Source organism: Martes martes (genome assembly GCF_963455335.1).
Source record: "Martes martes genome assembly, chromosome: 9".
NCBI lineage: Eukaryota > Metazoa > Chordata > Mammalia > Carnivora > Mustelidae > Martes > Martes martes.
In genome coordinates, this window is record NC_137896.1 from 69,736,708 (window position 1) to 69,749,389 (window position 12,682).

The 12,682-nt window shown below is 36.3% G+C and overlaps 1 protein-coding gene across 33 annotated transcripts in view; it reads right to left on the reverse strand.

Moving 5' to 3' along the window:
- The window catches only part of NRXN1 (neurexin 1), a gene marked incomplete at its 5' end in the record, with an annotated part of 1,159,071 nt that overhangs the window by 640,790 nt on the left and 505,599 nt on the right, over positions 1-12,682 (reverse strand). For all 33 annotated transcript variants that reach the window (XM_080814815.1, XM_080814809.1, XM_080814838.1 and 30 more), the window contains one exon: positions 12,134-12,572. In XM_080814815.1, coding sequence (XP_080670941.1) covers positions 12,134-12,572 — 439 coding nt within the window. The remainder of the gene's footprint in view (positions 1-12,133; positions 12,573-12,682) is intronic.

Consider the following 12,682-nt stretch of genomic DNA (forward strand, 5'->3'; position numbering starts at 1 on the left):
TGCCTTCTGCTCAGGTCATGATCCCAGGGTCCTGGGATCAAGCCCCACATCGGGCTTCCTGCTCAGTGGGGAGCCTGCTTCTCCCTCTCTCTCTGCTGCTCTGCCTGCTTGTGCTCTCTTGCTTTCTCTGTCAAATAAATAAATAAAATCTTTAAAAAAAAAAAAAAGATGATCCCTGTCCTCTGCAGCAGCTAATGGAAGTTAGAAATGGTGAGAAAGAGGATTAATGACAAAAGGAAAGGTGGACATATATATACATATATACACATATATATGTATATATATACATGTATATATGCATATATACATATATGTATACACACATACATGTATATATGTGTATATAATATATATTATATGCATTGTAAGCAAAAGTATGGAATGAACACAGTGATTTCTGTTTTTAAGACAAAAGTGTGAGAAGTGACACACCCTGTTTTCTAATTAAAAAAGGCTTCTTAGAAGTGAATATATGTTACTGAGGGGCAACTGTTAGGAGACACAGAGGAAGTGAACAATGATAAAGTTTTACAAGAGCGGGGATTTGTTTTTAAAAAATATGTAATTTTCCCATGTGCCTTCTTACTTATGGAAAAAGCCTGATTCAGCTCAGGAAGAAACAGAACAAAATAAAACAAAACACTTGGTGAACATGTGGTGCTGGAAGTCCACTCTAAGAGGTGCTTGGAGGGTTCCTGAGATGAGGAATTCAGTGGGGGGATCACACTGGTGCTCTCCTCTCCCCCACAGAGTTTGCTCAGCTCAGAACACTAAGTAGTTTCCACAGTCATGGTGTCCTCCCTAGGGCCAGGACTTTCGCAGTCACCCATCAACAGTCTGACAGTGAGGACAGAGTGACTGGGTATCCTAATTTTTATTTATGGTGTGTTGGGGCCTACTTTAAACAAAGCATTGTAAGAAAATTCCAATATGCTTTTATGAATGTGTTTGTTGTGGCCAGAGTGAGATAGTCACGATAACTTTGTGGTTAGACTAGAGTTTTCTGATCACAACACCCAAGTTAATCCACAAGTTTTATACCGTCTAGTGCACACACACGTACACCCACACACATGGTTAAACAAAAGTTTAACAGAAAAATATTTGGCTCCATTACTGCTGAGGCACTCTGATATTATTTACTTACGTAATTTTATTAATACAGATGCTGGGCATGACCCACCAAATTGATGTCAGGACTGATTAACAGGCTGTAACCCATAGTTCAAAAACCACAGACTGAGAGGTTATTGTCATAAAGGGTAAGATATTTTTACCATTGCTCCTCATTGTCCCTTTGAGAGATAATTTTAGAGTTCTCATGGGAAGAAGTAATGCAAGATTAGAGAGAAATCAAAAGCAATACAATCCTAACCTCAACTCTAATACAATCTAAGAAGAACTAGAACTTTAATTTAGCCCTGGATTCAAGGTAAGGAGGTACGTTGAGCATATGCATATGTCAGATATCATTAATTAAAATATTTTGCAGGGCACCTGGGTGGCTCAGTTGGTTGAGCGACTGCCTTCGGCTTAGGTCCTTATCCTGCAGTTCCAGGATCAAGTCCCCCATGGAGCTCCCTGGTCAGTGGAGAGACAGCTTCTCCCTCTGACCTTCGCCCTTCTCATGCTCTCCCTCCCTCCCTCTCTCTCTCTCAAATAAATAAATAAAAATCTTTAAAAAATATTTTGCAAACAAATAGAATGAGACAATCGTAACTGAAAGGCAACTGCCATCTTCTCTACAAGCTTTACCAAACAAAATGCTCTTATATTTTAGAATATCTTTGTAAAAGAGATGGCAAAAAAAGGGAAATTTAATTTAAACGGGAATGGAAACAAACATTTTTATATTCTGAAGATTCACAAAATAAAAACTATACTTAAATAGTAACTAAATATTATTGAGTCAGACTTTTATTTATATTTAGATATACTTCTATTGATACTGTATTTAGTCTAGACACGTGCAAATGTCCTGAGATGTATACATTTCTGATCAGGGATTTGAATCCCAAATTCCTTAATGATTTTATTATTGATATGAATCAAAGGACATTTTCACAAAGCAAAAGACTCATCACAGAATCACTGAATTCATTTACACCAATTTAACACATATACATGAGGATAGTGAGATTTCAATATTAAGGTCCTACGTGCCTACTCATTATAGTTAAGTTACAAAAGCAGTGATTACCAAGAAAATATGAGATGAATCCTTAAGCCTTGTTTTTTATAATTAGAGACAATTGAGTAGTTGCTACAGCTGTATATATCAATAAAAAAATAAGAATTTTCCAAAGTTTGAGCTAGGATGAGATGTAAATAAATTTTTAAGAGAAAACAAAAATCTAGGTATATTATTGGTTTATCCATCTATCTAATTCAAAGAACTACAACTATTTATGTATTCTCTTTAGAATAGCTTGATTATTTCATACATTTTACCTTCTTTCACTATAATTACCTTTAAAATCTTTGGTAAATTAAATATTTTACTTAAACATTGCTATATTTGAGCTGTTAAAAATCTGTAGATGGTAGTCCTATTTGGGGATTTATTTGGATCAGTGTTTCATGCCTCAATATTTAAGACTCCAAAGCACCTTCCTATGTAATTTTGCTTTTAAAGAAATAAAATTTCAAAAAAAAAATCTCTGTACATATGACTTTTGTTATTGTAATACAGAAATCACACTAACATATATTAATGTTTAACCCCAGTCGTTTTCACTGCATAAGCGAAGGGTAAAACAAAGGTGACAAATAGACAATGTAATATTTATTTAAGAATATTCATGAAACATAAGTAATGAATTCATGCTTTATGTAAAATTATACATTAAAGGGGAAAAACTGTTGAAAACAGTTCTTAGTTTATAAAAATGGAAATCATCTTTCCTATTTTGCTGGTATTTATAACTTGTTAGTTTCCATTTTTGTGTTTTTTTTTTTTTAATCTAATTTTTCTTGACCCTTCCACTTCCAGAAGATTAGTTTTCAGGACGAGAGAAAGCATAGAGCGAAGGGAGATTTAAAATAAGGTAATTTGATTATAATTACTGCAAAAATTTAAGTGACCAGGAAATGGGAGGTGGAAAACTGCGTTGTAATGAGAATGCTTTTGCCAGGTCAGAGGAATCCAGCTTCCATATTCTAGCTTTTGCAACTAACTAGCTGGCAAGCTGAGCCAAATATTGGATTCGCTAGGTCTCAATGTGTCTCTTAGAAAAATAAAGGAATTGACTGGGTGTTAGTGAGGTTCCTTTTCGAATAAAATGTTCTGAAATTACGACTTAAATTAATTTTTATTTACATATTTTATTTTTCTATAATTCTGTTTTACCTCTTCATTGCAGAAGAGAATTAGATTTCAGAAACTTAAAAATTTGCTGGTCAAATTCATATTCTTTTTTTTAAAGGTTTTATTTATTTGAGAGAAAGAGAGAGAGAGAGGGAGGGGAGAGAGGCACAGAGAGAGAGAGAGAGAGAGAGAGAGACTCAAACAGATTCTATGCTGACTGTGGAAGCAGACGTGGACCCAGACATGGAGCTCAATCTCATGACCTGGAGATCAAGACCTGAGCTCCAAAAGTTGGACACTTAATCGATCCTTTCACCCAGGTGCCCCCGAATGCATATTCTATTAATAATTTAAACTCAGTAACAAGATATAATGTAAATGCTGAAAGTAGAATGAAACATTGATTATACAGTATGATGCAAAATGCAAAATATAGAATTCCAACAAAATAGTAAAACCAAAAAAATGGACCATAATATTAACAATGTTAGTTTTGGATTATGAGTGGATAGTTTCTTCTTTTCAGTTTTCAGTGTCTTTTTTGTTTTTAATATTTTATTTCTGTATTTCAGAGAGAGAGTGAGAGAGAGCACAAGCTGGGGAAGAGGAAGAGGAAGAAGCAGATTCCCTGTTGAGCAGGGATCCTGACTAGGGTCTTGATTCTAGGATCCCAGGATCCCAGGATCATGACAGGAGCCAAAGGCAGATGCTTAACTCACTGAGCCACCCAGGTGCCCCCTGTGTCTTTTAAAAACACAATGCCATATGTTAGGTTTATAATAGGGACTGAAATAAAGTTTATTTAAAAAAAAAAAACAAAGAAAAAAAAATTTTAATATTTCTTTTTCTGCTTATTTCTATGTGTTTTCTCCTTCTTTGGATCCACCCATGAGCCAGGAATGTCAGGAATAAACAAGCATATGAAGAAATAAATCTTGGAAAAAATTAAAAGTTTGATGATATGTTGTAAGGGGAAAGAATGAGGGGGGAAAGGACATATCATGTTTTATGGACAAGTGTAAATTGAAATGGCCTATTAGCAAAATGACCTGTCATTAACTTTCAAAATTAAAAATGCAATTTGTCCAGCGATTCCAGTTCTCAGAATTTATCCTATAAAAATTCTGATCTACACGCATAAAGACCTAACATGAAAATTTTCTTTATAAATTAGTTTGAAACAGTGAAATTTTTTAAAAGCAAAAAGTTGAATGTTCATCAACAGAGAAATGACAAAGTACATTCTGGTATCTTCAAACTCAAGGATACATGATGCTACTACAAATAATAGCCTTTATTTTCAGTAGGTTTTTTAAGTTACCTGATAATTGCTGAAGAATGGTCATGTTCATATAAATAAAAGCTCTACATTTATTTTGTAAGTGTAAATATATGTATAGCTATATTAATGCGAAAGCAAACATGGTTACCTGTGAGGGAGGGAATGAACTGGTGAGGGAGGTGTGTAGCACGGAGAAACTCTTTTATGTACTTTTTGAAATGCCAGAACATTTTCACCAATAGCGCAAATTTATATGTTACATACATGCTGTGTGTTAAGCATATGCACTTATACAAACACAGATACACACTCATAGCAATAGGTATGCGTGCAAGTTTTTAAGATTATCATATGCAATGTTGGGTAGTTGTAAACATCAACCAAGTGGTATATTTTATAATTAAAATATTAAAATTAAAATACTATTTTTTGGAATTTACACAGATACCTACTCAGCACTCCGCAATGTGAGTCATGCTGCTGGGTGTGGTCACCTCAGGGTGCAACTGACACCCTTGTCCAACGTCTGCCCATTAAACTGATAGGCCCAGGGGCACCTGGGTGGCTCAGTGTTAAGTGTCTGCCTTTGGCTCAGGACATGATCCCAGGGTCCTGCTCAGCAGGAAGCCTGCTTCTCCCTTTCCCACTCCCCTTGCTTGTGTTCCCTCTCTTGCTGTGTCTTGTTCTGTCAAATAAATACTAAAATCTTTAAAAAATAAATAAATAAACTGATAGGCCCAGAAAGTAGATTTGGTAGACTGAGAGCAGGTTCCATCTCTCAGGGTCTGACTGATTTACCAAGCCCATAAGACTGCTGTATAAAATAAGAATGCCAAGTTATTAATTCTGTATGAGCTATTAACTGTCACAGGATATGGAATGATTCCTGTGTAGCTTTGCCAGGATGAGATGCCAGCTTACAGTCCAAATGTTTATTCACTTATGATGGGAAATTTAATTGGTAACAGGAACCTGAACACTCATATATCTATGACTGGTCAATTATACCCGTCTACTATAATTAGACTTATAATGAAGAATTACATTTATTATATAGTAATGATAAGTATGTATGTTTTATATAAATTATATATATATATATATATATATATATATATATATATATACAGAGCCTGGAAGAAAATGTCCAAAACTGAAAATACTTCTTGGAGGGAAAGAAAATAAGTGATGTTTTCCTTGTTAAAAATATTCAAAATAAAGAAATAAATATAAACATAAGTTTAATAAAATTTAATGTAACAAATTTATGCAAAATTGACTCCATCTAGTCATTGGGATAGTCAAATAATTAATAACTTAATGATAAAGTGCTTCAGTTTTCCCACTGATGTGTAGAGGTTTAGAGACATGCACGTAAAACAATATTATAAATTTACTTAAAACTATTTCAGTGTTTGCAATGAGCTAGTAGGTAGAGGCATGGGAGGAATGTTTATCGTCAAAGGGCAAGTTTAAATCAAGACCTAAACCGAGAAATCGTCTAATGGTTGTTCAAGTAGAAATGTTTAAGTGTGGTGATTCATGAATGGTATACACAGAAATCAGTGCTGGTAATAGATAGCTAGAAAGTGCTGTTCACATCAAACCGTGATTACTATAAACCTCTAATTATGTGCTCTGGGGAGAGCCTTGTGCCTTTCCCACTGTAATTTCTAGTTCTTAAACTGGAACTCTATGACTTCAATTCAATCTCAATGGTTTCTTAGCTGTTAAATGTAGGCTTACCCATGAATAACCACCGATACAATCTGCTGTACCCTGCTGTACACAAGCAGAATTTGACAATAATAATGAGTTTTCTCTTTGATTTCTATGTGTAATGATGGTTTGCAAAAAAAAAAAAAAAAAAAGTTACTGGCAGTTTGCCGTAAAAATATTTGAGAGGATACATTTGACTGAGCCAAAGAGTTTAATGCAATTTTAAACAATATCCACGCACCAAGAAAACAGTCATTAACCTCATCCTAATTTTACTACAATTCACACTTTAGCTAAATACCGGGACACGGTTATTTTGTGTTAAGTTTGGGAGCAAAGGACATGGAAAGGAGAACTCTGGAAAGGGAAGAGGGGCTGGTAAGAAGCTGTCAGCTCTAAGTCCTGCAAAGTTTGCAGAGTAATGAACCTCCTCAATCATATTTATTAACTCAGCACCTTAGGGGTTTTGCTTTGTTAAGTAGCTAAGCTATCCATGGAAGATATTCACTTTTTGCAGCACTCAGATCATACACTCTGACCGGGAAATCACACCCGCACTTTGTATGGTTCTTCCTTTGCCAGTCTAACCCAGATCTGAAAAGGCCATTCATGGCTCAGCCTACCAGGCCCCATGTCGCTGGTCACAGACTGAGCAGGCAAAGGAAGAAGCTACACTGTACCAAGAGAGTAGCTGTGGCCAACAGTAGCAAAGTAGAAAGACAATGCCTCTTTCCCAGGTCACAGAACAGAAGGGAGGTACAACACAATACAATTAATTGTGCTGACAATGAGGTTCTAGAAATTCATCTGAAGGCAGTATTTCTCACCAAACAAGGGACTCATATATCCATCTTTTCTTTTTTAAACTTTATTTTTAGATTTTTTTTATTCATTTGACAGACAGAGATCACAAGTAGGCAGAGAGGCAGGCAGAGAGAGAGAGGGGGAAGCAGTCTCCCCGCCGAGCAGAGAGCCCGCTGTGGGGCTCGATCCCAGGACCCTGAGATCATGACCCGAAAAAGGCAGAGGCTTTAACCCACTGAGCCACCCAGGTGCCCCCATATATCCATCTTTTAGTGAACAAAGTACTGAAGGGCAAAGTGACAGAAAGATAGGCAGTGCAGGTGACAAGCTTCCTCGTCATTAGCATGCTTACTGTGACTGCATATCTCAGTCCTCAGAAAGAAGTGAACACCTTCCCTTCATTTTCCTTCTATCTACATGTTTGCTAAATGATATAGCGATCTCATGAACAAGCAAAGATAGCAGTTCTGTTCTCCTAAGAGCTTGTCATTTTTGTCCGGCTGACCATAGTTCCATAGTTTCTCTAACAATTATGTAACTTCCACACTGTGATTTTTTTTTTTTTTTTTTTTTTTTTTGGGCAGTTGGGCCTGGAGGATGGCTTTCTATTCATAAAAAAGGGCAGCACCTGTAATCTTACATTGTGTATTATATTGTGTAAATGGTTTTCAGGAAGTAAGGTAAATTCCTAAAAAACTTGCATTAAAACTTAAAGATTGCTATTACTCTTCAAATGCAAAGATGATACTATTGCTAGTTTTAGAATATTAGGGGTGGGTTGGCACTAAGCCATTCACCTATTTTTATTCTTTATTTTTCCTTGTACCAAATATTTATTAAACAACTTCTATTGCACAAGAAAGTACCAGGACCTGTAGGTAAAAACATAAATAAGACATTCCCTTCCATACATAAGTTTCTTTTGTAAGTTGCTTAGAGAATATTAAAAATTTAGTCTGTCCCCCAAATATGGTTTTAACCCTACAGAGGGAGGTAATCATTAGTTACTGGCATCAAATTAATGGCCATGGCTTTATTCCTACTAACTTTAGTGTGGTCAATAGCAGAAAGAATAATTCCCAGCCCTAAGCTCCCTTTACTTTAATAACAGAGAAAATGGCTCATCAAATATTTTTAAATATTCAGCTGAAGAGTATCCCAGGCAACCTTCATCATCCATGAGTCAGAAAGCAGCCCACACTGACCTCTTGTCTTAGAGGTATCATTTTCCCACGTTATAATAAGACTAATTTTCATATAGCCTCTGAATATAACTGGTGTGAAAAATGGATAAAATGAATTATTTCTTCAAATTCTATGTTTCTTAGCTTTAACCGAACTATAAATCTTAGTATTTCACCGACCTAACTCAGAAATATCCTTTAAGTAAAAAAGAAGCTAGTAGAGCTATTCATTCAATTTTTAAAAGGCTGTTTTATACCAAACCAATGTAGTGTGCAAATATAGAACTTAATTAAAATACTATATATAAAATATTAACAGCTGTAGTTATTAACATTACATTAAATTCCCTTGAGCTAGGCCAACATAAAATGAGCTCTCTTTTCTTTCAATTTAGTAAAGGGCAGAACTTGGTGTAGTGAATAAGCTTTGGTTTTTACACTGTTTGTCTCAATTCACTAATCTGAAATTGTAATTGCATAAAAGTACCTCACTAGCTTCATATCACTGAGCATACGAACTTAATCTTTCCTTTGGATTCCAACAAAAATCTCATGTCTTATTTTCTTAAGGTAAATTATACTGACTCAAGGCATCCCTCTCTCATCTTCCCATCCATCATTGAGCTTTCTAAATTAACACAAATATTCTCTGCTTTTGACCTTTTCCAATGAGGGTACAAAAAGGGTACTTAAGAAACTATTGGCAATTTTGGAGAATTAAAGAACTTAAGCAGAGAAAAAGTGGATTTTATTCGGCTTGAGGATTAAGGCATTTATCCAATTCTTATTGTAATAGGTCATCCAAGGAACTTGGGAATCTAATTAGACCACATCAACACTTAAGACTAGAATAAATTACCATTATCAAATGAATAATGGCTAGTTTTGTTTTCCGTTAGACATTGTATTTATTAAAGTTTTGACATTAACCATGTATTTCTTCATGCAGTTAAAAAATACCTCATTTCTAGGTGAATGAAATACAGCTGATCTGAAGTATGGTAACTTTGCTCCTCTGAACTTCCAAAAGATGTCCATGTAATGGGGCACCTGGGTGGCTCAGTTGGTTAAGTGTCTGCCTTTAGCTCAGGTCATGATTTCAGGGTCCTGGGATTGAGCCTGGGATTGAGCCCTGCATTGAGCCCACTTCGAGACCTGAATCAGACTCCCTGCTCAGTGGGGAGTCTGCTTCTCCCTCTCTCTGTTTTCTGCCCCGACTCCTGCTCCCTCTCTCTCAAATAAATAAATAAAATCTTTTTTAAAAATCCACTTAATCTAATCAGTTATGTTTTAAATTATTATGAAGCCTGGGTGGTTCAGTTAAGCATCCAACACTTGACTCAACTCAGGTCATGATCTAAGGGTCGTGAGATCAATTTGCACATTGGGTTGAGTGCGGAGTCTGCTTGAGATTCTCTCCCTTGCCCTTTCCCTGGCTTGTGCTTGTTATTTCTATGTCTCTCAATAAATAAATAAACAAATAAAAATAATTTTTTAGGAAGTCTAACATCTACGTACACATACGTGAGAGTAATTTAAAAATTTAATTCTAGGGGCATTTTAAACCAAACTATATCATCCAGAAGTTAATATTCAAAGCATAAATCCATGTTCCATTCCTCTTTTTTTTTTTTTAAGATTTTATTTATCCATTTGACAGACATGGATCATAAGTAGGCAGAGAGGCAGGCAGAGAGAGATGGGGGGAAGCAGGCTCCCTACTGAGCAGAGAACCTGATGAGGGGCTTAATCCTAGGACCCTGGGATCATGACCTGAGCTGAAGGCAGAGGCTTTAACCCACTGAGCCACCCAGGCGCCCCTCAATTCCTCTTTTTTAGACTTCTGTTTGGAAGTTCCTAAGTAGCCAATTGACTGCTAACTCTTGTACAAACAGGCTGGAGGAAATGAAAGGGAAGTACTCTATTGCTATATTTTTGTATTCCCCTCAATGTATACTTCTCAGCTTAAATCAGAAAAAAAAAGAGGAATCTAATTTCTAATGGAATCAGTATAATGCAGCAGGCAAAAAAAATGTTGTCTACACTCAGTCATCTAAGATAACAGAACTGATAAAAGAAGTATAGATAGCACAGAATGGCAACTAATCTTCCCTGTGGAAGATTTCAGGGAAATGAAAGAACGGAGGGAGACCACAGTTTCCAGGAAGGGATGAATCTGAAATCGTCTCTGAGAGTCTGAGGACCAGAGCAATGGGTTCTGACCTTCCTTCAATTTTCTGCCCTCACCCCTGGCTCCCTCTAAATTCCCATTTGTTCCATTTTTCTATTTTGTCAGGCAAAAAGAAAAAAAAAATTGTAGGATGTCAATCACAATCTTTTTGATTGATAAGCAGTAAAACAAGGCATGACTAAAAGTTAAACAGGACACAGTTCTGCTGAGGGATGCTGGGAGGACACAAGTGACAAGGGGGTCTATGAAAGGAGCACTCACTTCAGGACTGCAGCATGGCCTTCCTAAAATAGGATGGTGATCACAGATGACTGGATCTGAAAGAGGCACTAAGTGTTCTCTGGTCTGCATTGATCATCAGCTGGAAAGCTTTGCAAAAATATAGAATCCTAGATCCCGTCACTGTTGGTACCCCTTCATCAGGTCTGAGAGCCAGTCAATACTGGGTTCTTTCCAACATGTTTTATGAAGGAAGAATTTCAGACCCACAAAAGATGACTTGGCCAACCTTACACTGATATTTAGTGGAAAATCCAGAGTGCATGATATGGTATGTAAGTAAATAAGGAAGTTTCGGGAGGGAAGGAAGGAGAGTAGTTAGGTCTAAATTCAGCTGTCTTCTATTATAAGAAGCTAATTTTTATTTGTAAGTGAGAGGAACAATTAGAGTGTGGGAGCACAACGTGAAGAAAGTAAAAAAGACATAGTATATAGTTATATACCTAAAATAAGTTGCTTCTCTCTTCCGCTCTCTTTCTCCCTCTTTGTCTTCTTCTCTCTCTCTCTCTATCTCTCTCATGTCCTTCATTTCTACAAACGCTATTTCCTCTGCCTGGGTGATCTTTGCTCCTACAAACCTAATGCTAGTCAATTCCTTAAGCCTCCTAATCCATTCTCAAATTTCAAAGTAAGTAAATATTATTTCTTCAGGCCTTGCCTACAATGCCCCCCTCTTTTCCCCAATCACATGCATGTACACACATACATAACACAGGCACACACACACACACACACACATCCCTAGGATAAAAAGCATAGCAAAAGGAAGAGGAAAGAATTCCTATTGGTTCAGTTCTAAACATCTTTCATTAGAAACGGAAGCTATTTGGAAGTCAACAGAGTTGTGCCCATGTCCGTGAAATCCTATGGCATCGATTAAAGTGTTTTTGACCCCACAGATCCAACTTGGATAAAAATTAAACTAAGGATTAAAAATGAAACTAAGGATTTTCTATGTGGATTGTTGAATTTTCTTTTTTTCATATTTTGTATTTGCCACTCCAGGCACCTCCAAACATTCAATGATAGAAACAATAATTGAGAATACAAGAACCCTGAATTTTGTCACTTGCAAATTCAAGATAAAATGTCTTGCAAGATTTGGCACTTGATTATCCAATAAATGTTCATTTAAGAAGTGATTCCAGAAACCATTTGAGCATTTGGAGTTTTTTATGCCCAACTATAATGATTAATTAGCTCCTTCTGATTTGTATATGATGTGAAACAGAAATAATAACAGAATTTCTTTTACCCTAAAGATAGAAATGCAGGAAATCTTCAGTATTTCTTGGTTTTATTTCCCTTGGTGAGGGATGAAAGGACTGTTCCAGCAAGTAAAGAGTATAGAAAAAATGATAAATTACCTGACCGTCCATCTCTTTGGAAGTCCACATGATACCATTCTCCATCATTCACCTTCTTCTGTAGGGCTTTGATTTTTATTGTACCTGACCCCATGTCCAGGAGGAGGTAGAGATGGCCATCTAGCATCTCAATAGCAAAGAAGTCAACCTTTATCATCTGAGGGTGTTTGGCGTCTTTTTGGTGTCTTGGTTTGCCATGGCTAAACAAAATGAGGCCATTTGGCTCTGTTGTGCGGAAATCAAATGATATGGAGCCTGTTTTCTTTGCATTCCATTTAGGCAAAGAGATGAAAGACTCTGGGGTTTCAAAGGTGATTGGGTCCAAAGTTGCAACATTCTCACATTTAAATGCCACCACTCCGTGGATCTTCATCTTAGGGTCTCCTTGCTTGGCAAGTCGAGATAATTCCAGCCTTACATCGTTATTTTTATATACAACCTGTGGGCAGAGGATAGCAGTGAGAAATTAGGCCCATATTTTAATATTTAGGACTTGTCTTCAGTTCATGTAACTTGCAACACATGTTTGCAACACGAGTAACACAATGT